General features: G+C 28.5%; 5 protein-coding genes across 5 annotated transcripts; 3 read left to right on the plus strand and 2 right to left on the minus strand.

Annotated features, from left to right (window-relative positions):
- Positions 1-5,027: 5,027 nt before the first annotated feature.
- On the plus strand, positions 5,028-6,659 carry Mettl2 (methyltransferase-like protein). Its single transcript, XM_069112760.1, has 6 exons — positions 5,028-5,248; positions 5,456-5,608; positions 5,689-6,003; positions 6,080-6,193; positions 6,272-6,444; positions 6,504-6,659. Exons 1-6 carry the CDS (start codon positions 5,139-5,141, stop codon positions 6,635-6,637), a joined length of 999 nt encoding a protein of 332 aa, XP_068968861.1. The 5' UTR covers positions 5,028-5,138; the 3' UTR covers positions 6,638-6,659.
- A 308-nt stretch (positions 6,660-6,967) lies between these two features.
- On the plus strand, positions 6,968-12,206 carry LOC138179695 (protein HID1). The gene is made up of 12 exons (XM_069112757.1): positions 6,968-7,140; positions 7,360-7,719; positions 7,832-7,885; positions 7,957-8,180; positions 8,255-8,496; positions 8,581-8,811; positions 8,893-9,018; positions 9,082-9,338; positions 9,419-9,662; positions 9,727-9,869; positions 9,949-10,115; positions 10,186-12,206. The coding sequence occupies exons 1-12, from the start codon at positions 7,075-7,077 to the stop codon at positions 10,406-10,408; spliced, it is 2,337 nt and encodes a 778-aa protein (XP_068968858.1). The 5' UTR covers positions 6,968-7,074; the 3' UTR covers positions 10,409-12,206.
- A 393-nt stretch (positions 12,207-12,599) lies between these two features.
- On the minus strand, positions 12,600-14,604 carry LOC138179700 (uncharacterized). The gene is made up of 4 exons (XM_069112761.1): positions 14,139-14,604; positions 13,771-13,972; positions 13,371-13,566; positions 12,600-13,288 (listed from the first exon to the last, which is right to left on the minus strand). Exons 1-4 carry the CDS (start codon positions 14,227-14,229, stop codon positions 12,995-12,997), a joined length of 783 nt encoding a protein of 260 aa, XP_068968862.1. The 5' UTR covers positions 14,230-14,604; the 3' UTR covers positions 12,600-12,994.
- Positions 14,605-15,171: 567 nt separating this feature from the next.
- Positions 15,172-16,652, plus strand: LOC138179696 (GTPase Era, mitochondrial). The gene is made up of 3 exons (XM_069112758.1): positions 15,172-15,672; positions 15,763-16,197; positions 16,274-16,652. Exons 1-3 carry the CDS (start codon positions 15,430-15,432, stop codon positions 16,637-16,639), a joined length of 1,044 nt encoding a protein of 347 aa, XP_068968859.1. The 5' UTR covers positions 15,172-15,429; the 3' UTR covers positions 16,640-16,652.
- Positions 16,653-16,659: 7 nt separating this feature from the next.
- LOC138179698 (sulfotransferase 4A1) lies at positions 16,660-20,646 on the minus strand. Its single transcript, XM_069112759.1, has 8 exons — positions 20,548-20,646; positions 20,346-20,458; positions 18,762-18,986; positions 18,387-18,486; positions 17,711-17,906; positions 17,507-17,633; positions 17,299-17,393; positions 16,660-17,228 (listed from the first exon to the last, which is right to left on the minus strand). Exons 3-8 carry the CDS (start codon positions 18,967-18,969, stop codon positions 16,923-16,925), a joined length of 1,032 nt encoding a protein of 343 aa, XP_068968860.1. The 5' UTR covers positions 18,970-18,986; positions 20,346-20,458; positions 20,548-20,646; the 3' UTR covers positions 16,660-16,922.
- Between the last annotated feature and the right edge of the window lie 1,981 nt (positions 20,647-22,627).

The raw sequence follows: 22,627 nt of genomic DNA on the forward strand, positions 1-22,627 counted from the left end.
AGGACGTACATCAAAATATAATTTGATAACCATATAATTAGATAACATGTATTTGTTTGATGTATAAAATTATATATATATTTTTTGTAAATACTGAGTGAAATGGTATCGAAAAAGATGGTTAGACGAGATATTCGAATATCATGGTAAGAAATTCCACGATGTACGCCAAAATTCCCTAGGGGCACTTGGGTCAACAGGAAGTCAAGGCCACGCGGTCAATTGCCCCGCGATCCGTCGCCGTTATAAATAGATACGAGCGGCCGGTATCTACGCATCTATTTGCACGCATGCTGTAAAATCCGAATCGGAGTTATTCCGACCGAAGTATAGATGGTTTTTGCTTTCCCTGGACTTTTTCCTAGCGCGTCTCAGAAACCTCCCATTGATAAAGTGGCACGTAATGAATGTATCGATCGTTGAATCCCCTAACGCTCTAACTGTTTATTCTTATTAATACCAGTTTAATGAAAGGAATGAGTTTCTTTCAGATATCTCTTTATAAATACGGCCGTCGCCATTCTAAATAAAGGACACAAGAGAAATGGAGAATCGTAGGCCTCTGGTTTCTATATAAGTTAATAAATTGAATAGTCCCAGAATAAAATAAAGCAAAGGTTGAAGACAAGCAAAAGATTGTCTACTTATTGTTAAAGAAATTGAAAGTCTTTCTCTCAATTTTTATATTTTAGTACATTCACTCTGGATCACTGATTATATGTAACTAGGAAAAACTTGCAAAATATGAAATGCAAGAGTAATCTACAGTTTCTTAGACTTTTGACATTATTAAAGAAATAACTCACAGTTAATTTGTCATTTAATACTCTTCTGAATTCCGCCCCTGTTATCTTTGCTTTATAATACGTGTTTCCGAGAAATGCATCGCATGATTTCCTCTATAATTTACAAACAAGTGAGTTCTTTCGAAAAAAAGGCAGCGTAATTATCCGACATTCAGAATGTTGTGTTCCGCTAGTATGTATTAACACATAAAGATACGTTGTTGTAATGAAATGTTAGATATTATCACAATACGGAGAGATCGTGCAGAAGGAAACAGTTCCTATGAAACAAGAAGAGTACTTATTGATCCGGTAGGTGGTGGATGTAGCGAGCATGGCTTATAAATGCCATCCGCTACGAAAACTACATATAACCGATGCCAATACTCTCTTTGACGTGGAATTATTATGCAAGCCAATTCTTTACGAGAAGGGTCGTCAAATAATTCAATGAAATGAATCAATTAACGATACGGTCTATTTTACATTCTTAGACGTCGGAAAACGCAAAAGTTGATAGCAGGATGAATTATCTAGAACCAATGATTTGTTATAATCCTTTGAAATTCTTGAATGTAATACGTATATATATATTAATGGAGTACCTTAATATTAAACAGGCTCTAATTTTTTATTTTTACTCTAATTATGTTGACATGTATTTTTTATTTTATGACTCTTTGTTTTATTTTTCTTTCATTTTTAATAAATATTTAAAATTTTTCTGGCCAGAGTTCAATACGATTTGATAAAAGATACAGCTTCGCGGATAAATTCAAGGGGAATAACCCTGTACCACCCTATACCGGCAGAATATATAATCTCGAGGTCATTGCCCGAGCGATCTTTGGGGGTTCCACCATGCCTGAAACGAGGGTGAGGTAACTCGGAATACTGGGCAGATATCGACCACTTTCCCCTAAAAGCTAAAATGCAAGGATGCAATTAAATATCTTTACACATCCCATTTACAAAATACATAAAAATCAATTTAACATAAATTTACAAAAAATATTAATAAATAACTAATTACCTCAATATTCCTAGACATTAGCATCATTTAATATCCTGATCCTGGTAGACACCTTCATCACCTTATATTAAAAGTAATTCAATTTCTTTTTTCTATTAATTCAAATTTTAATTCAGATGTATTCTTCTCTTGTTTTAAGAGTGGCAGGTGGATGTTAAAGAAATTATTGTTAGTCACGGACGGGCTGGAACTTAAATTTTTACCAGGAGGTTACCGACATGACTAGTCCTCCATTTTTCGTTCATTAATTAGATTCTGCAGAGAGCGGCCCCAAATCTGTACCGGACCACAGGGAATTTCCCAAATTCCTCGATGGCCAATCCGCCCCTGTTGTGTTACATATAAGGACATGCACAATACAACTGTTTAATTGTAACTAAATTACATTATTTATATTTTATTGATAATAATAATATCAGTAATAATATAGAAAAAGTATGAAAATATGCTTTATGATCTTCAATTCGGTAGAAGTCGACCTTGCTATCTAGAAATCGCAAATCAGACCGCAAGATTAATCGGTGCAGTGATATTTGTCAGTTCCTCTTGTCTTTTCGGCGACTGTACACGAGGTCTGTGTGCAAGGGCGAGGATTCGATCTTTTTCGACGTATGAGACAGTCAAAGGAAGAGGAAAAAGAATGGAAGAAGGAGGAAGAAAATCGAAGAACTGTCTTATGGGTAGGAGGGAGAGATAGGATAAGGGTTATTCGATGGGTGGTCGTGCCTTTTGGGGCAGTGGCCCTTGCTGCGATGCCTCCGAGGGTGAGAAGGGGCAGACGAGGACCTACGCGTTATTGAGCGGGCATTTCCCACAAAGCGCAGACGAGGGCAACCACCCCGTAGCGCTGCGGCGCTCAGAGTTCTCTACTCACTCTTCCTTCTCTCCCTCTCACGTTCTCTGTCTCCCTTGCCATCCCCTTTTTCCTGTTTCTCTGTTCGCTCGATCTCTATCCGATCTCTGCATTTCTCCCTGCCCTATCCACATTTTTATCTTTTTCTATCGCCTTCTTTTTCTGCCTCCCTCTTTCTCGCAGTCTCCTCTCATTTTTTCTCTATATCCCTTTCTACTTTGGTACGTACACATACACACATACCATATATATATATATATATATATATATATATATATATATATATATATATATAATTTATATATATTATTATACTATGTTTATATACATATATACACATATACATACATATCTATATATATACATATATATACACATACATATTTCTACCATTCTTGTCCTGTTAACATAGAGACCCTTCGTTCCTGCAAATTTCTTGATGTCAATAGGCGCTTTCGAGTTTAGTGCGCGCGTTAAATTTATCGAACATAATGCTCGTGAGCTCGTCTAAAAAAGAGGCGACGAAAATCGAGGAATATATGTACTTTGTCGCTCTATTTCATTTTCCTTTTTCTTTCGAATCCTGAAACTAATTATGAACATAATAGAAAATAGATAAAAAAAATTATATTATGCTTAAATATATAAAATTAAAGAAATTTTTTTTCTTTTACTAGTGTATACTTGTGCATGATAATTCTGTTTGAAAAGAGAGGTAGTTTATTAGGGTAGTTTTAGTTTGTTAGGTTCGTGTTTGTTTCTCCTTTGGATTAATTTCTCAATTTTAAGCTATCTTCAAATTTTGAGGGAATTCTATATGGAAAAATGTCGTTTTTCCTCCCGTCGTTTTTAGTCCTACGTTTTAGTCTTTGTCTCCATCTTTCTTCGTTTATCCTTTTGTTCTCGCGTAGCTTTCTGTGCGCATGTTTTTCATTCGCGCTTTGTCTCCGCAAATCCGTCCGCTTTCTGTTTTCACACTAAGAACTATACGATCCTAGAGTACCCTGTGATAATATTGCGAAAATTATTTTTAATTACATTCCATTTTCTCTCACTTTATGAAGCGTTATAAATAGAATACTTATCTAGCTGCTTATAGTTATTGCTACGTGGACTGCATTTTTTTCAAAATAATACATGTTTGATTATTTTTCCATTTTCACTTGATACTTTATCTTGACTTCTATACACTTTAGATATACTAATAGAAAACATTTTTTATTAATATGTTACAAAAAGATTTTTTTATATTGATACTTTGAAAGTATATTAATTTGTTATACATTTATTTCATAATATTTTCATTTTTTGTCGCTTGCTATGAAAAAAATCTGTTACAAAAAGTTTTGATTTTCTGTACTTTAAGCTTTTTTCAAGTCGGCTGAAATCGATGAGTACTAACCCCCGTGAAAACATGAGGGAAAGAGAAATGGATGTATCGATCTCACCTCTAGGGACTTGGTGGGATTAGGACATCACGGTAGCCACCCACGACGAGCCATGAAGCACCATGCAGTAGCGGAAGACAGGACTTGTAGTCCCTTAGCAACGTGTTATCATGAATTTGAGATACATAATTTCAGATAACTTTACACATTTCAATTAATTTCTTTTTAAATATGTAGTTAAATTACTTTTATCTTTTAAAATTTATTATTACTAATAAATTTCCTAATTAATTACCATACTTTAGATATCCACCAATAATTATCTTTAAAGGTAAATACATATATATATTAAACATAACTTTGTTTAAATAGTTAAAATGAAAAATGATAAAAAATTTGAAATCCGTTTAGTATATTAGATCATATAAATAATTTTATTATTGAAATATTAATTGTTAGTACCTTGCATTATAATTTAAATATGTGATATTTTCGTATCGAAAACTACTGTATATAATATATACAGTTTTTATACATTTTAATATAATATTGATTTTCAGATGGAAAAAGACAAACGTACGCCTCGTCCCTGTGGTACCAATCATCCAATGACGCAACATACCACCCTCAACCTGCACCCTCTGCGTCACACCCATCCTGTTTCCGCATACCACGTGCCCTCAACCTATATCTGTCTCCTAGGTCGTTGATCTGCAAAAGTCCTATTGCACATACGGTGTAGATCTACAGTATTTATTACAATTTATAAGGAAATAACCACTAAATAGCCCAGAGTAATTAGTATAAAAATGATCGCATTCTATTTATGTATGTCAATTTTATTACGAATAACAGTTATAATACTTCGTAAAATATCTGCAATTTGCTCTCGTAAAATTGTTAAATTTTATTTAGTAATATATTTGATTAAAGTAAATAGGACTGCATTATTTTACCAATTTGTTATTTTACATCATGATTTACTAAGTTTTTGATTTCTAGTTTAACATACATATCATCCGCTTATATAGTACATCTGTCGCTGCATCTATGCTCTGCAGAAAACACGTGATACAAAAATGGAAGAAAGTATACCAAAATTACAACAAAATGAATTAAATGATAAAAGACCACAATTTGGTAACAGAGTCCTCTCCAGCAGTGACAATATATTTCAACATAACGCGTGGTACTTATATATGTTTAATGTATAATAAAGAAAATTATAAAATTGGGTTATTGAAATCCTAACCTATAAAATATGGTTTTCTCAAATTGAATTGTTTTTACACACCGAAAACATCAATTTTCATTAAAGAAAGAATTAATTTATTATATTATAGACTTATATTATTTAATTATGATACATTATCATTTTACAATGTATTATTTAAAGGGACAATGTTGTGTGGGATGAAGAGCAGCAAAAGTTAGCTCAATTAAAAGTGAATGAAAATTCGACCATAATTTTATCAGATGAAAGAATTCAGGAATATGAGAGCAAGGCTGATAAATATTGGGATAAGTTTTATGGAATACATGAAAATAAGTACATATATGAGTTAACTATAAATTCTACAATTTCTTTAAACAGTGCATATAAGAAGAGTTTTACTTTTAATGTTGCAGATTTTTCAAAGATAGACACTGGTTATTTACAGAATTTCCTGAGCTAGCTGCTGATATTGTAAAGCAAAATGTTAAACAACCTCTGAGATCTACAACTGAAAACACAAGTGAAAATAACCAAGGATCTCATATAAAGATCCTTGATTTACCTAATAAGAATGGAAATAAAATTCTAGAAATTGGTTGTGGAGTAGGAAACACAGTATTTCCAATACTTTTGTATAATAAAGATCCAAACTTATTTGTATATTGTTGTGATTTTTCTGATAAAGCAATAGATATATTAAAGCAGAATTCTTCTTATGATACATCCAGGTACAGTCTTATATCTTAATATAACATATTATAGCAATCATATATAAGTAACATATTACTTACATTTCATTTAAAGATGCAAAGCATTTGTTCTTGATGTAATACAAGAGAAATGGGAAACTCCTTTTGCACCAGAAAGTTTGGATATTATAGTGCTGATATTTGTCCTTTCAGCTATACATCCTGAAAAGTAAATATTTAATTAAATATTTATATATGTTCATATAGTTGGAAATACAAATTACATAATTACATCTTATTTCTCCAGAATGAAGCATGTTATACAACAAATACATAAGTATTTAAAACCAGGTGGATTAGTTTTATTTCGAGATTATGGAAGATATGATTTAGCTCAATTAAGATTTAAGAAGGGCAGTTGTCTTGCAGAAAATTTTTATCTTCGAGGCGATGGGACCAGAGTATATTTTTTTACCCAAGGTATTTTGTTTAATGAAAGATAAATAAAAATAATAAATAAATAAAATATTTATTTACAGAAGAAATCAGGACCCTTTTTACAAGTTGTGGTTTCGCAGAAGAGCAGAATCTTGTAGATAGAAGATTACAAATTAATAGAGGGAAGCAACTTAAAATGTACAGAGTATGGATTCAAGGAAAATATAGAAAATAAATAAAAAGTTATGTTAAGATAATTGTATTTCATTTTTCTTCAACATATTACTGTACAAAACCGTCTATAGAACAATTAGAGGCAATTTTTTAATATTTTTAAAATATTTTTTGTTAAAATATTGATTATATTTTTGATTATATGAGCAATTTGAAATCATTAAATATGAAAAATAAATAAAGCTTTTCTTAAAAAATATGCCATGCTTCTATAATACCGAAGATTTCTCTCGAATAGTACTATAGTATATTTATGCTAATGAAACGAAAATAATGAAATTATAGTTCAAAAAAATAAAGATATATTGGTAACACTGCTGCACTATTAGGACATAAACATGGCGTTGACCGTCATCGTTCTGGTTTAGAGTGAAACAAATCGTTCCTGTATTTTAGTACTAAACTTTTTACTTTAAATCGACAAAAAAATAGAACAACATGGGAAATGCTGACACAAAGTTAAATTTTCGAAAAGCAGTTGTACAATTAACATCAAAGACACAGGTAAAAGCTATTGTTTATTATTTCATTCAACAGCATATGATATATTTGACATTTCGATGCATTAAAACATATACAACTCTTTTTGCTACTTGCATAACTTTTAATTAAAATTAATAACTTTTTTTCTATAAAATAAATTAAATTTTACATAAAACTGTTTAACAAATTACAACTTACTACTTAGGTTAAAAAAAATACATTTTTATTTTTTAATTATAGGTGATTGATGCTTCAGATGACAATTTCTGGGATCAATTTTGGTCCGAAAACGTGACTAATGTACAAGATATTTTTACTTTAATCCCTGCACCTGAAATTCGAATACTAAGAGAAGAAGCTCCTTCTAATTTAGCCACACTGTGTTACAAAGCAGTGGAAAAATTAGTAAAAGCAGTTGATAATAGTTGTAGAACCCAGAGAGAACAACAAACTGTTTTAAACTGTTGTCGCTTGTTAACAAGATTATTACCATATATTTTTGAGGATCCTGATTGGAAGGGATTCTTTTGGTCCAGTTTACCTGGTAAAGAAGATGAAGAGAGTATACCATTGGCTCATTCGTTACTCAATGCTCTTTGTGTAAGATACATGATACATTTTATTAAAATAATAAATTTATTTTATTATTTATTAAAAGTAGTAGAAAATATTAAGAAATGTTATATTGTTATAATTCCTATTTTTATTTTAGGATTTACTATTTTGTCCTGACTTTACAGTAGCTGCAAATAGAAAATCTGGCCCTGTAAGCATTTTCTTGTCTTTTGAAAATTTTGAAAATTTCAGAGTATTACTAAAATGTTTGAAATTATTTAGGATAAAGCAGAAGAACTGCAATCTATAGATAGTTGTGAATATATCTGGGAAGCTGGTGTAGGATTTGCTCATTCACCTCCTAGATATCCAATTTTAGATTCGAACAGAACAGAATTATTAAAGTTATTACTCACTTGCTTCAGTGAAACCATGTATAATCCTCCCTTGGATTTGTCAGTGACTCCAAACAGGTGGATTCAACATTTAACTAGTTCTGAAAATAGGTAACTCGAAGTTATTATATATATTCTAATGCATAAAAATAAATTGGTAAAAAACCTTCCATGTTTTAACACAGACATGCTTTACCTATGTTCACATCATTGTTGAATACAGTATGTGCATATGATCCTGTTGGACTTGGAGTGCCATACAATCATTTGTTATTTACTGATTCGTTAGAACCATTAGTTGATGTTGCATTACAAATCCTTATAGTAACACTAGATCATGATACTAGTGGTGGTACTCCATTAGAAGAAGGAAGTATTGGAGATAATTTATTCATTAATTATCTGAGTCGAATTCACCGAGATGAAGGTGACATTTATTTTTATATTTAATTACATGTATTTTAAACAAATAATCGAATAAAAGCATGATTTATAACAAACTTACTTTCAGATTTTCAGTTTGTATTAAAAGGTATTACAAGATTATTAAATAATCCATTAATGCAGACGTATTTGCCAAATTCAACTAAGAAAGTACATTTCCACCAAGAATTATTGGTATTTTTTTGGAAAATGTGTGACTATAATAAGAAATTTTTATACTATGTACTAAAAAGTTCAGATGTTCTTGAAGTACTAGTACCTATATTGTATCATTTAAATGATTCACGTGCAGATCAATGTAAATATTTATAATTCTAATAATTTACTAAATTTAAGTTAGTATTTTTATTATACACAGTAATTTAATAAAATTTTGCAGCTCGTGTTGGATTAATGCATATCGGTGTATTTATTTTACTACTATTGAGTGGAGAACGTAATTTTGGTGTTAGATTAAATAAACCATATACAGCTACTGTACCTATGGATATTCCCGTTTTTACAGGTACAGTATAGTATTAATACACTTTATTTAAAAATAATATATAACTTCTAAATATACTTGCAGGTACACATGCTGATTTGTTGGTCACTGTATTTCACAAGATAATCACAACCGGTCACCAAAGATTACAGCCATTATTTGATTGTTTACTAACAATTCTAGTCAATGTGTCTCCATACCTTAAAACTCTATCAATGGTGGCTAGTACTAAGCTATTACATTTACTTGAAGCATTTAGCACTCCATGGTTTTTATTTTCAGCACCTACCAATCATCATTTGGTATTTTTTCTTCTGGAAATCTTTAACAATATCATTCAGGTAACTTTTACATATATTGAAGGAAGAATTTTTAATATCTAGAGAAGAAGGAAATTTTAACAAAGTTTATATATTATTAGTATCAATTTGATGGAAATAGTAACTTGGTTTATACTATAATACGTAAAAGGCAAGTGTTTCATGCATTAGCAAATTTACCAAGTGACTGTAATACAATCGCAAAATCTCTCAGTAAAAGACAACGACGACATGTACCCGCTAGTACATCTAATGAAAATGTCAATGAAGCAGCAATGGAAGGTTCACATCCTGCGCAACCTGCAGAACCTGGAACTTTGAAAGCAACCTTATTAGAAACACCAGGTATATTCCTTTATTTTATTATATATTATTTGAAAAACAAATTTATGAATTAATTCTGTCAAAGGTATTGAAAAAATGACTGAGAAAGAGTCTGCACATCCATTAAGTCCTTCAGTAAATATTGATGTAGGAAAACCTAATCATCAAAATAATGTGAATGCTGCAGAGGATTTAATGAATTCTACTTCTAAAAGTTCTGTTATACCAGTAAGATCACAGTGTAAATAATTAACAAATTTCTTTAACATCCATAAACTATTTACATGTTATCTTATCGATTAAATAGAAAGGCGGTATCAGAGTGGCAGAACATACGAATTCTTCTAATAATATAAATCAGTGGGTTCCTTCTAGCGAATGGGTATATCAATGGAAAAGTAAACTTCCATTACAAACTATTATGCGATTGCTTCAAGTTCTTGTACCTCAAGTTGAGAAGATATGCATTGATAAGTGAGTATAATTTATTATTTTTCTTAGTAATTTGTTGCAATAATATATATATATTTTTTTAATATTTTAGGGGACTTACTGATGAAAGCGAAATTTTGAAATTTTTGCAACATGGTACATTAGTTGGCTTATTACCAGTACCACACCCTATTCTTATTAGAAGATATCAAGCAAACGCAGGAACAACTGCTTGGTTTAGAACATATATGTGGGGTGTTATATATTTAAGGAATGTCGAACCACCGATTTGGTATGATACTGATGTAAAGTTATTTGAAATCCAAAGAGTTTAAACACGATGCATATTATTAAGTAAATTATTATTAGCTCTAGCACTGAAATTTCTATATTATTCTTACATGAGGTATCATTCCTTAATATAAAAGAAGAAATCTCAGTGATGTATACTTATTATAAATTGCACCAAGTGATAAAGAACTTTACGACTTTATTAAATAACGAATGACATTTTTACAAGTGTAGTCTTTCGTACAATTCTATTACACAGAGTTACAGAACTGATTTTACAAATATTGATTGTGAGAAACTATGATGGTATTATAATTCTCAACTTTCACTGATAAATATGTAAATATTTGCGACTGTGTAAGTGCCTTCACAGATGTAAATGACAAATTATTACACCAAATTGACATCTATTTAATTAGTAACGTAGTTTCTTATTTTTTTTAACTATTTTTAGTCTAAACTATTTTATTTCATTAACTTGATATTTTTAGTAAAAAAGCACTATACAATTGCTTGTTTCACATCACTAAAGATAATGTAATAATGTATTTATTAAGAGTAAATGAAATTATTCTAAATAATGTAAAATATTGGTTTTGTATGTCTGTGTAGTAGTCACGAAATTTTTGAAAGACAACTTGAAATTCACGCTTTGTAATGCATAATATGTTATTTGAAGTTAACAAATCTTATCCTGTCTGGTATATTTTTATTTTGTGATGGTACAAAACCAAGTATATCATATATTTTGCATGTAAAAACAAATGAATTTATTTTTACATTGTAAATGCATTAATAATGTCAGTTTCTTAGCTTTAGAGCATTTCAAAATAAGATAATAAGTTCCTTTTTATTTATATTTCTCTCATATTTTAAATTATTTTTCAAATTATAAAAATTCTCTAATCTTATAATATAAAATATATTTATTTGTTAAATTTTAGAAATTAAATAGAATTTTTATAATAAGACATTTTTTATATTTACATTAAAGTAGTTGAGTAAAAAATTAATATGATTTTATTTAGTAAATGCGTATATAGTATGTATATACATATATATATATTAAGTATTATATATTGTTATTCATATATGTTTATATATATATAATTTTATCTTTTACTTCAACTTGAAGTATTGAACATAATGTTTTATTAATGATATCATTTTTCTTGAAAATATTTTGCTTTGATTATATATAAAGAAGCCAGAAAGATGGTATAAAGGTGACATTATTTAAAATTTAGAGGCTTTTTTATGCTTTTTATATTTCTACTCATGTACATCATTTATGTATTGGTGCAATTACATGGTTGTACTTTAAGATTAAATTATATTTATTTTAATGTGTAATAAAATGATATAATAAAATATTTAGCCATATTATGCATAAAAAAGAAGCACCTACACTTAATAATTATGTGACAACTCTATACAAGTGTAGTGTATTTAGAAATTTGTAACACATTTGGTATACTAAATTGAAGAAGTAATAAAACAAAAAAATTGAATAATACTTTCCTTGGTTCAAGCTACATTTTAATATGCGGAAACATAGCTTGAAAGTCATTGTTAGTTGTAACTATTAGTTATGATATTCTATATGATGATATATATTATATAAGTTTATTTCAAATATAAAGCACAGTTATTGCATAAAGAGTTTCAATATTGACAAAGAAAAATTATATAAAATCATATACATATATATGTATATTAAGTTTGTGTCATAGCCAACAATTTTGGAGCATGAAAAAATTACGCGTGTATGTATGTACACACTTATCTATATTATGTACAATTATGTAATATTAAGTATTATAAAACACATACTATACTTAACCTATGCTTTTAAATTATTTAAATTATTTAAATTATTATATAATAGAGTTATTGTACTTTAATTCATAGTAAAAGATTTTAGATTTATTTCAAACTTGATAGATTATGGAAAAGTGAACAGTTTATATGACTCTAGTATGACTCCTTACTTATTTTCTATAAATTAACTTAAGTTTCAATTTTATTTTATTGCATAAATAGTGGTTTCACTTTGTAAATAAATACATATATTAATCCAATGTGAATTGCAATTTTATCGTAATACATCGGTTTCTCTTATATGTTTATATTTTATAATGAAAAATTTCTTTAAAGGTGAAGAAACGTTACTCATTTTCTACAGCAAATCATTTTGTATATTTGTATTTCGCTTAAATAAACTTATTCGAGTATAAAAAAGGAAAATATATATTAGTACTGCATTAAACATAAAGTATCGCGGACATCAGTTGTACTTTCCGACTCACAATAAGACATTGTATATAATGCCCACAGTGCCTCTTATGTTTCTTTAAGTTGCAAATGTTACCATGGGCGACATTGATGTTAGATTACTATTTTGTATCACAGATATAAAGTTTTCCTAGCCTAGAAAAATTGTTAATATTTTCATTAAATTTTCCTCATTTCTTTGTTTGCACAAATCAAAAGCTTGGAAATGAAATATTTATAGTTAATGATGCACTTTTGATAATATTGTGTATCGATGTTTTATGTCTAGAAAATGTAGTATATGAAAAATAGTGATAGTATTTTATATAGCTTTATATTAATTTACTAATATTAATCTAACGCATAATTTTGTCATAAGATGGTGGTGGAGCTTCTTCTGGTAGATTGTTCGAGGGAATCAAAATAGCAATATGATAGGGTGGTGGTGGATTCTGTCTTACTACAGAAATAGGTCTAATATTTTCATTAGTTATTGGAGTTGTACCAGTCACAGATGCAATGCGCTCCTCTTGAATTTGATGTTCTTCATGACTATTGTGATGATGTCGACAACATAAAATAGAGTATAAGCATGCAAATAATAATAATGTTAATAGACCCCAAAATACGAATATTTCTATACCTTGACCCTGTTGAGAAAATGTTCAATATTAATAATAAAGAAATGAAATTAAAACGTTTACTTCATAAAAAATTTCAGCTTCAACTTACTCTATCACTGAAATAAAATTTTGCAGCAGCCACAAATCCTGTTGCAAGCACAAACGTTATCCAAACACCACACCGTAATCTGTAACTTGCAAGTTCTGCATCATTAAATTCCGAAAAATCCAAAAAGCTCCTATTTGTTCCATTTGATGTAGTATTTGATAATATCAATTGATTATTCCCAGCAGTTGTTACATTACTGTAAACAAATAAAAGCTTTAATATTTTGGCTATTGTATTCATAATAGTCCCTTAAACATCCATATTGTTCATAACAGTTTATCATTAAGGGCGAATCATTTATAAGTACTTTCTGGTGATAGACATGTATAAGTGAGTCACCCTGTATATAAGAAGAACATGTTCCTCAGAATCCTCTTAGTAGACCTTTTTCTTTAATTACTTGGAGATGTTGTTTAGCTGGACGTGTTGAGTAGAGCCAACTGGAAAATGTTGTGTCTCATTGTTTGGTCTTATCGTTGTTCTTATCATTCTGCAACTATTCATATTACTAGGACCAGCTGTATTTCCCACAGCATTCAAATTTTGAAATCGGTGAAGTGGAGTAACCATTTGTCTCAAATCTGCATTATATCTAGATTGATCTATAAAAACAACAAATATAAGCATGAAGATCATTTGGTCTACTTAATGAAGAGATTAACAATTTTGCTGTTGTGTATATTAAACAATTTTCATCAAAATTTGTAGGTATCATAAGTAATAAATAAATTTATGTATTAGAAAAAGACATTGAAAATATTTTCTTACTCAAGCGGGTCTTTGGCAAAGGTGTGGCGGGGTATCGGCGGCCAGTGAAACCGTAATACCTGCCCGCCGGTTTGTTAATCCAGAAATGCATGCTCCGTTTGAACAGTTTTACATATCCATTGCTATTTATGAGACGTGGCCATCAACTACTATAGGAAACTGAACCACTTTCATAAAAGTCTTCACAAAAAGGTTGTGGATGGTTTTAGTTCAAGTTTCATTGCCCGTACATTTTAAATCGATGCATCGCATCAAAGCAATTCTGTTATTCATCATTCGTAAAGAAGACATTTAAAGCATTTAAAAAAGTTATACATTTCTATCTTTTCTTATCTTAAGAACTTTTATCACGTTTAATAAACATTCTGAAAAATTCAATACAGCCAAACGACAATTTGCATTCAAATCTGATTCGAATAACATACGTCAATACATAATGACTGAACTGCAGCTTGAAATTTTGTCATTGTCAATTTAAAATCAGGTGTACCAACACAGATGAAATATACATCATGGATTTGTTAGAAGAGAGAACTGAAGAAAATAAATTTTTCAAATAATCTATTTGAAATAAAAAATAATGAATATTACCTGATATTACTCAATTACTTAACAATGAAAATATATTTTTTTCTTTTACGTTCAATCATAATGATATTTTATGTGTATGTATAACACACGAAGAAACTAAAGAAATAACATTCAAATGTAATTTTTCAAGATAAAAGGTTTGGAAGTAAATTATATTTTTTATTACATATTTGTGCATCACTTCATTCTTTATTATCTCTTAATTTTTATTTTATTATATCATACTACATGTTATTAAAGAAGTTCAAACATTTGAAAAATAAATGTTTTGTCTTTAATATTTCCTATTTTAAAGAAATGACAAATATGTTTAATTCATTTTCTAATTAGAAATTTTTAATTGTAGTGATTTTTTGTGAAGTATTTAATTATTATATATGTATATGACTTTAATTTATGCTAACAATTAGTTGAAATAAGTTACGCAGTTAGCTTATAAATTAAATAGCGTATTGAGTTTGTGTCTAAGTTGGCATGTCATCGGTATATGATTATTGCCAAACATTTGAATTGTTCTGTATGTAAATATAAATTGATAGAATCGAAAATATTACTTGATGTAGTAAGAATGACGTTTTAACATTTGTAAATAATACTGATAAATTAATTTACAGTAGTTTAATCATGGGAATGTTCAAACCTAACCTATTAGACCTTTTATAATCTCAATAAATAACGTGTTAATAATTTTATTGGTATAATGATTTCATTTAAAATCAAACAACGTGTGCTTCAATCTAACATATCTTTTTTTAAACAATCCCCTTTTTGCTCTGTTATTTCGAATGTTAACAATGAAGCACAGTTAATATCAAATGATCAAACTGCATTAAATAATGCATCAGACTTATATCAGGGAATCAAAAAATTAGTCAAAGTTGCAATCTTAGGTTTACCAAATGCTGGAAAAAGTACATTGGTAAATAAACTCATAAACAGATCCGTATGTATTTTCATACATGTTAGAATAATTTATTTATTTCATAATTTTAATATAAAACAAGTATCTTTAATATGTAATATTTATATACAGATATGTCCAACGTCTTCAAAAGTTCATACTACAATCCACAAAGCAGAAGCAATATATACAGAAGGAGATACTCAAATTGTATTTATGGATACTCCTGGATTAATAGCATCTAAAGAAATAAAGGCTTATAAATTATCAGATTCATTCAAAGATGATCCTAAAACTGCACTCATTGAAGCAGATATTATTGGGATAGTACAAGATGTAACTAATGTATATACTAGATATAAGATTGATAATTTTGTCCTTAATTATATAAAGGAAAAAAGAGAAGGCACACAACTATTGATAATTCTTAATAAAGTAGATAGATTAAAAAAAAAAACGGCATTATTAGAAGTTACAAGACAATTAACGAACAAAGAGAATTATCCAAAATTTGATGATATTTTTATGGTATCTGCACTTAATGGAGATGGTGTGGATGATTTAAGGGTAATTTATAATAAATATTATGATAAAAATAATTTTCAATGATTTTTTATGTTTTATATTTAAATATATGTTGTAGAATTATTTGCTCGACTCAGCTAGAGTAAGTAATTGGAAATATGATGAGAAACGTTATAGCGATCAACCAGCTAAAGTTATAATAGAACAGACAATTAGAGCTAAATTAATGGATGTACTTCCATATGAAATGCCATATAATGTAAAAATAATAACAGAACATTTTGATTTGGGTGATGATGGTAGTATTTATACTGTTATAACATTAAATTGTCCTAAACAAAGATATGTGGGGACATTATTAAAATTAAGGGCCCAAAAGATTAAATGCTTATTATTTTACGCAGAGCAAGAATTACGTCATGCATTTAAAACTAATGTAGTAGTTCGTATAAATGTAACATGTGCAAAATATGAAACTCCTTAACTAAATCAGCAATGAGAATTGATTGTAAAATTCATTCAAATAAAAAAAGAGGTTGGAATATATAAATATATTTTATTTAACAAAATTTCCTAACAATAACAATAATAATTTATTTTCCAGTCTTCCAGTCATGAAAAAGGACTCGCTTTGCATTCTCGACTATATATCCTTGATTTCCGATACACGTATTTACACATCCTTTTTACCTAACCAAAATTTTCTAATTTTTTCTTAAAAATATTAAAAAATAATTAAACGATCTTAACTGTTTGAATTATTAGTTCTAGTTGTTACTAATGTTATTAAAATACGGGAAAATGAGATCAGTTCCTCTCAAATTTTCTTCTATCCATTTATCAGCTTTAGCATTAAGTTCCTCAGTGAAAATATCTTGCCATCCACCACTTTTGCCTTTTCTGACAAATATTCCTTTCGTTATAATACCGCATTCGTTTAATTCTGATAAATTCACCATTTGATTATTTCGAAAATTCTTTACATTTAAATAGTCTGCTACTTCTTTTAATTGTTCTTCAGTATAAGTTTTTCCAAGAAATTTAGCAACTTCTTTAATTGCTTTTGAAAAATCCTAAAAATATGCCAATAAAAGAAATTTTAAAAAAGGATTAACCTTTTTCAAATATCGTGTTTTATCTTACATGTTGCATATCTTCATAAAACATAAATAAAACGTTTGGATGATTTCTATTTGCCCATGCTTCCTTTAAGTGTTCCCAATATGGACCCCAATATGCTAAAAAAAGATTATATAGAGGATTATATAAAACATAATTTATGTTCTATAAAATTTGTTAATCTTGTTATTTAGGTTTAGTATGAGTATTTTAAAATTTACATAATACCTACTAAGATTATTCTGAAAGTAATTCCAAAATGTTGGAAAATCACCTATGTATCCTTGAGTTTTAATACCTATATTTAAATAATACCAAGAAACTGCAACATCCTTTGGATTTCTTGCAACGTACACTATCTTCCACGAAATAATACAATTTTACATAAAATTATACAATAAAAGACAATATAACATCTCCATAACTATAAGTTTACCTTACAACCACTGTCCAAAATATTTGGTAACAAAGAAAATGGAAAATGTGATTTTATGAATCTCTTTGAAGGCAATTTTGCTAAGACTTCATACCCTGGCTCAGCAATCTTTTTACAAAATTCTACTTTGTGTTTATCTCCCTCATTCATCTTTATCAATTCTCGAGTTACCTCTGAATGATTAAACATACTAAATCTAGAAATAATATTTGCAGCTGCGTTAATAAATTCTGTATGCAACACTGTTATTTTCATTTTGCAATATGTATACCTGTTATACATTAAAATATTTCTACGTATGATTTTAGATTTTGCTTATGGAACTATTAACCATTCTTGTAAAATTTGTTTTATTTTTAATAAAATAAAAAAGAAATTTTTTTAATGTAAGATGAATTTCATATTCTATTTTTTTCTTTAACTATATAATTACATGTCGTTCGTACGTAATATTATGGTCACAGGATATATTAGCCAGGAATAAATCGCATAATTTTTCAGGGATGATGAATTCATATAACATTAGTATTGTAATGTTATATAACTGTTAGTTCTGTTATATTAGAAACTACTGTTTTATGAAAACCAGTGACAAACTTCTACAATCACCATATCGTCTGCTAATTTTTAATTTATCTTAAGACTTCATTAACTTAATTTAATTAATTATACTAACTCAAAAAATGGAAATCGTTCTGCCAAGAATTCCGTCCTTGCTCTATTAAAATCTAAGTCATTTGACAATAACCAGATTAATTCTTGAGTCCACGTCGTTCCTGGAATAAATTAGAAACAAAGTAAAGTGTTTAAATTTATTCTAAAAATATCTTAGTATACTGTCTTTTAATATTTAAATTTAAAAGATATCGATAACCGAAATAATTCAATTATATCGATTATATTGACATTGTGCATACAAGCATTTAAATTCTTTAACCTTGGTACTTTTTTAAAGGGAAGAGTATAAAAACTTAAATAATAATCACGTTGAGAGTTAGAATTATATTTTATTATCATCAATGATAAAAAGTTTGAAAACATATTTACTTACCTGATCTTGGATAGGATAAAACCCACGTATCGTCTGGCCTTGCCTTAAAATTATAAAATCCTTTACCTTCTAACGTATATTTATAGGGAAAGAACCACTTCTTTGGACCTACTAAAACAAAACCTGTTCTTTCACCTTTAAATAATTCCAACATTTCCTTCGTATCTTTTTCGTTCAAGTATTCATATTTTGGTGATTCAAGGGCCATTTTTCTATATTTTTACTCTGTAACAAGCTACCATTGGCGGATTATGGAAATTGACTAACAGTTTTATTGGCTCCTATGCATTATCAATAGACAATCTATTGATTGTTATACATTTATACGAAATTTGAAAATACAAAAAATACACAGAATGCGCATAATACACAAAGATGTGTAAAATATCTTAAGCATAGTACTTTCTATAATATTTCTATATATTAATTATGTTATTCTATATATTAATTTCTACATATTAATATATTTATTATACAGTAAATAATAAGTAAAACAATTTTGATTGGTAAAACTTCTTTTGCAAGTGATCATTTCCCACGTTACCGGCACTCGATATAAATGTATAGAATTACAACGTTTACAACTATAAATGAGTAAAAGGATAAAAACATAAATCCTGAACATGGGATGAACAAAGAAGGAACTCTGACATGATATCTACAATTTTGTATATAATAAAACGTGCAGCATATCAGCGGGTAATTCCAACATAACTCCAAAACAGTAGCCTGGGCGAATGCTTTAAAATTACGTTTTTTAATTAACATAAGTTTTTTAATTAATATAAATATTTAATTAATATAATTTAATTAATTAATTATTATACATATTATAATTAATATAATATAATTTATTAATATTAATTAATATATTATTAATTAATATAATATAAATATAATATTTTTAAATTAATATTATCGTGTTTCCGTCATGGGAAATGTTGTTCTGCAGCTTTGTTTTTGAACATAAGTCCACTTTCATTACGAAATGATATGTGACACACTATTAAGTTATAGCAATATCCTTCTACCACTGTTCAAAATATGTCAGTGGCAGTGTGCTGCTGGTTTATTCCTTATTTATATGCGGGGCTAGACATCCCATATAACCTTTTATTCATTAATAAGATTTAAGAATTGAAATAAATAATAAACAGATAAAAATAAATTTATTAACGACAATGAAAACCATTTTACGTTGATCCTGTAATACTGATCGTTTCACTACAAAATGTAAAATAATAGAATTTTTGCTAAAAAAAATATTACCGATTTTGAAACGCGTTGAAAAGTATGAAATAATTTCTATTTTATTTGTATTTTATTTAAGTAATTTAGTAAATGGTAATTAAGTAAATGGGTAATCTAATTTAACAACTTGCATATGTGTCTAAAAAAGATATAAATAAAATAAAAATTATTTCATAGTGTTTAACACACCTTGTTTTTTCTTTCTTTTTTTTTTAAATGATTAATTGTTTATAAAGAAACGTAATATTATAATCAAAATAAATCAGCGACTTTTATTTCAGAAAATTGCATATATATTTATTTTTCAGTCAACAATTAAATGTGATTACTTACTGAAATATAGTAATGAGGATGTTGAAAAGTCTTCGTTATTAAATTAAGAGATTGTTGAACTATATGTATCACTAACAAGAGACGATGTTTACGCACCGTGACAGAACGTACACCTGATAGAAGAAGAATCCATGAATAAAACCCGAAGAATATAACGGGAATTCAGGTTAACGGATTTTTATTCAACTAAGTACATTCCTACCGGTCTAATTCCACTTCTTATCCTTTTATTTTCTGGTAATAAGTTTGTTATCCAAACTAAATCCAAATCCAAAATATAAAATAAATTTACATAAACATCGATATGAAACAATCTAAATAGCACTTAATTTTAACATTTAATTTATTATCTCTTTGAGGACGATTGACACATATATGTATGTATACATATGTTCAACGTAAACCATCCACATAGTCTATAAATCCATATACATTCAGCAACATGAAGACACATACATACAATATGTCCGCTTTATACATAAATAATCATGTAACTACCAAATATACGAAAAAATTCTTTAGATAAAAGTTGTATGGTATCGAGGGGGACATATCATAATGATAATTGTTTGATCTCGATAAAATTGAAATGACCTGTAAAAATCACTTTTGAATTTTTAAATGGAACCCTATACTTTCCATTGTATATTCTTGTAGCTGATTTCAAGATCTTTCGTGAAAACAATACCTACACATGTAATTTACATACGCCGTTTTAAAGATCTGATCTCTTAAAGTTACTCAATGTACACCATTCTATCTCTCCATAATTGCGACACTTGAGACCCGAATTTTTAGCAACTATTAGATATTTCCTGTAATATCATCTCCAAAATATCATTCATGATTGGAACATTTCAATATTATTAAATTTTTTACTAAAAAAAGCAAAATTATAGTATACTTTTAGAGTTTACAAAGCTTTTTAATAATAAAAAAATATTTATTTTACATAACATTTATTGGATATTAAATTAGATACAAAATAATAATAATATAATCATAATAATCATATATGTAAGACAAAAGTTGCTCTCTATTATCATTATCACGGTATTGGTTTTTACTTCCGTCCCCCCTTCTACTCGGTCAATCGTGAGTCGCTTACAGGGCCGCATTAAGAGATGAGAAGAAGAGACAGGGACAAGACAACAGGGTACGAGTTACACAACACGAGTTACACGATGGCGTTACACAACGACGTTACTAACTTCTCGATTGAAGCGCCCTACTGTAGATAAATTGACCATTGTTCTTCCCACCACGAGAGTTTTCAGACCTGTATGTATGGTGGCTCTAGGAAGAATGAATTTTATGTATTTGTATGTGTGTTTCAGGGAAAAGTAACATCTGATTTTAATCAATTAGGATAATGTTCATAAAATCTTTTGCATACTTCAAAATAAGATAAAAATCCATCGCCTTAGAATAATACATATTCAACTTTCTCTTCAATAGAAAATGACATGAAAATTCACTAATATTTACTTTTAGTGTAAGACTAACTTATTATAACGAAATTCTTTTCTTTATTCCAATTACAAGATTGCAACAATATATAGGTACTGATGACACTGCAATCGTATGGCAACTAATAAACAGAATCAAATCGACGTGGCTCAAGTCAATTATTTTGATCTACAAAAATAACGGAGATTATCGGGTAGCCTTTTCAAGGTGATGCACATAAGGGTAACGCTAATGTTAACGGCACGTCAACTGAAAAGGTTTCGATATTAACTACAGAAGAATATACAATTAAAATGTAGGATTCTATTTGAAAATTCAAAAATGATCTGTACAACTCATTCCAATATTATCTCAAGGCCAAACAATTATCATCATGATATGTCTCTCTTGATACCACACAACTTTCATCTAAAGAATTTTTTCATATTTCCATTAGTTACAAAAATAATCGCAGATAAACACTTAAAGTACATACTGTATGTATGTACGTTTATCGAAAAAAATAATAGATTCGGAAAAGCTACTGTTATTATTTCAATGTTGAGCTAATAATTCTCTGGTGGGTGAGCAAAAGAGTTTAAGCAAAGAGGAAATCTTTTCTTTGATGTAAGTCAGAGTTATAAGTTTCACAGGGAAGCACATGTAACATTTAAAATGCAATGTAAGATTAGGTGTTAGATTTTGGATATATTATTAAAATTTCAGGTAAAAGAGTGGAAAAGAAATAAAATTAACATGTACTATTAGAACCATAAATAAAAGACAGCAGCAATGTAGTAGAAAATATTAGTACACTTATCCTGTTGACGAAA

Source organism: Bombus flavifrons, chromosome 5 (genome assembly GCF_040668555.2).
Source record: "Bombus flavifrons isolate JBK064 chromosome 5, iyBomFlav1_principal, whole genome shotgun sequence".
Classification (NCBI taxonomy): domain Eukaryota; kingdom Metazoa; phylum Arthropoda; class Insecta; order Hymenoptera; family Apidae; genus Bombus; species Bombus flavifrons.

Coding starts and splice junctions, on each gene's coding strand:
- Mettl2 (XM_069112760.1), top strand. CDS start 5,139: ATGGAAGAAAGTATACCAAAATTACAACAAAATGAATTAAATGATAAA. Junction 6,004..6,079: donor TCTTCTTATGATACATCCAG/GTACAGTCTTAT, acceptor TTTCATTTAAAG/ATGCAAAGCATTTGTTCTTG. Junction 6,194..6,271: donor TCAGCTATACATCCTGAAAA/GTAAATATTTAA, acceptor TTATTTCTCCAG/AATGAAGCATGTTATACAAC.
- LOC138179695 (XM_069112757.1), top strand. CDS start 7,075: ATGGGAAATGCTGACACAAAGTTAAATTTTCGAAAAGCAGTTGTACAA. Junction 7,720..7,831: donor CGTTACTCAATGCTCTTTGT/GTAAGATACATG, acceptor TTTTTATTTTAG/GATTTACTATTTTGTCCTGA. Junction 7,886..7,956: donor CAAATAGAAAATCTGGCCCT/GTAAGCATTTTC, acceptor GAAATTATTTAG/GATAAAGCAGAAGAACTGCA.
- LOC138179700 (XM_069112761.1), bottom strand. CDS start 14,229: ATGCATTTCTGGATTAACAAACCGGCGGGCAGGTATTACGGTTTCACT. Junction 13,567..13,770: donor CAGCTAAACAACATCTCCAA/GTAATTAAAGAA, acceptor ATTTGTTTACAG/TAATGTAACAACTGCTGGGA. Junction 13,289..13,370: donor AATTTTATTTCAGTGATAGA/GTAAGTTGAAGC, acceptor TTTTCTCAACAG/GGTCAAGGTATAGAAATATT.
- LOC138179696 (XM_069112758.1), top strand. CDS start 15,430: ATGATTTCATTTAAAATCAAACAACGTGTGCTTCAATCTAACATATCT. Junction 15,673..15,762: donor ATAAACTCATAAACAGATCC/GTATGTATTTTC, acceptor ATTTATATACAG/ATATGTCCAACGTCTTCAAA. Junction 16,198..16,273: donor ATGGTGTGGATGATTTAAGG/GTAATTTATAAT, acceptor TATATGTTGTAG/AATTATTTGCTCGACTCAGC.
- LOC138179698 (XM_069112759.1), bottom strand. CDS start 18,969: ATGGCCCTTGAATCACCAAAATATGAATACTTGAACGAAAAAGATACG. Junction 18,487..18,761: donor TTTATCCTATCCAAGATCAG/GTAAGTAAATAT, acceptor AATTTATTCCAG/GAACGACGTGGACTCAAGAA. Junction 17,229..17,298: donor TTTATGAAGATATGCAACAT/GTAAGATAAAAC, acceptor GCATATTTTTAG/GATTTTTCAAAAGCAATTAA.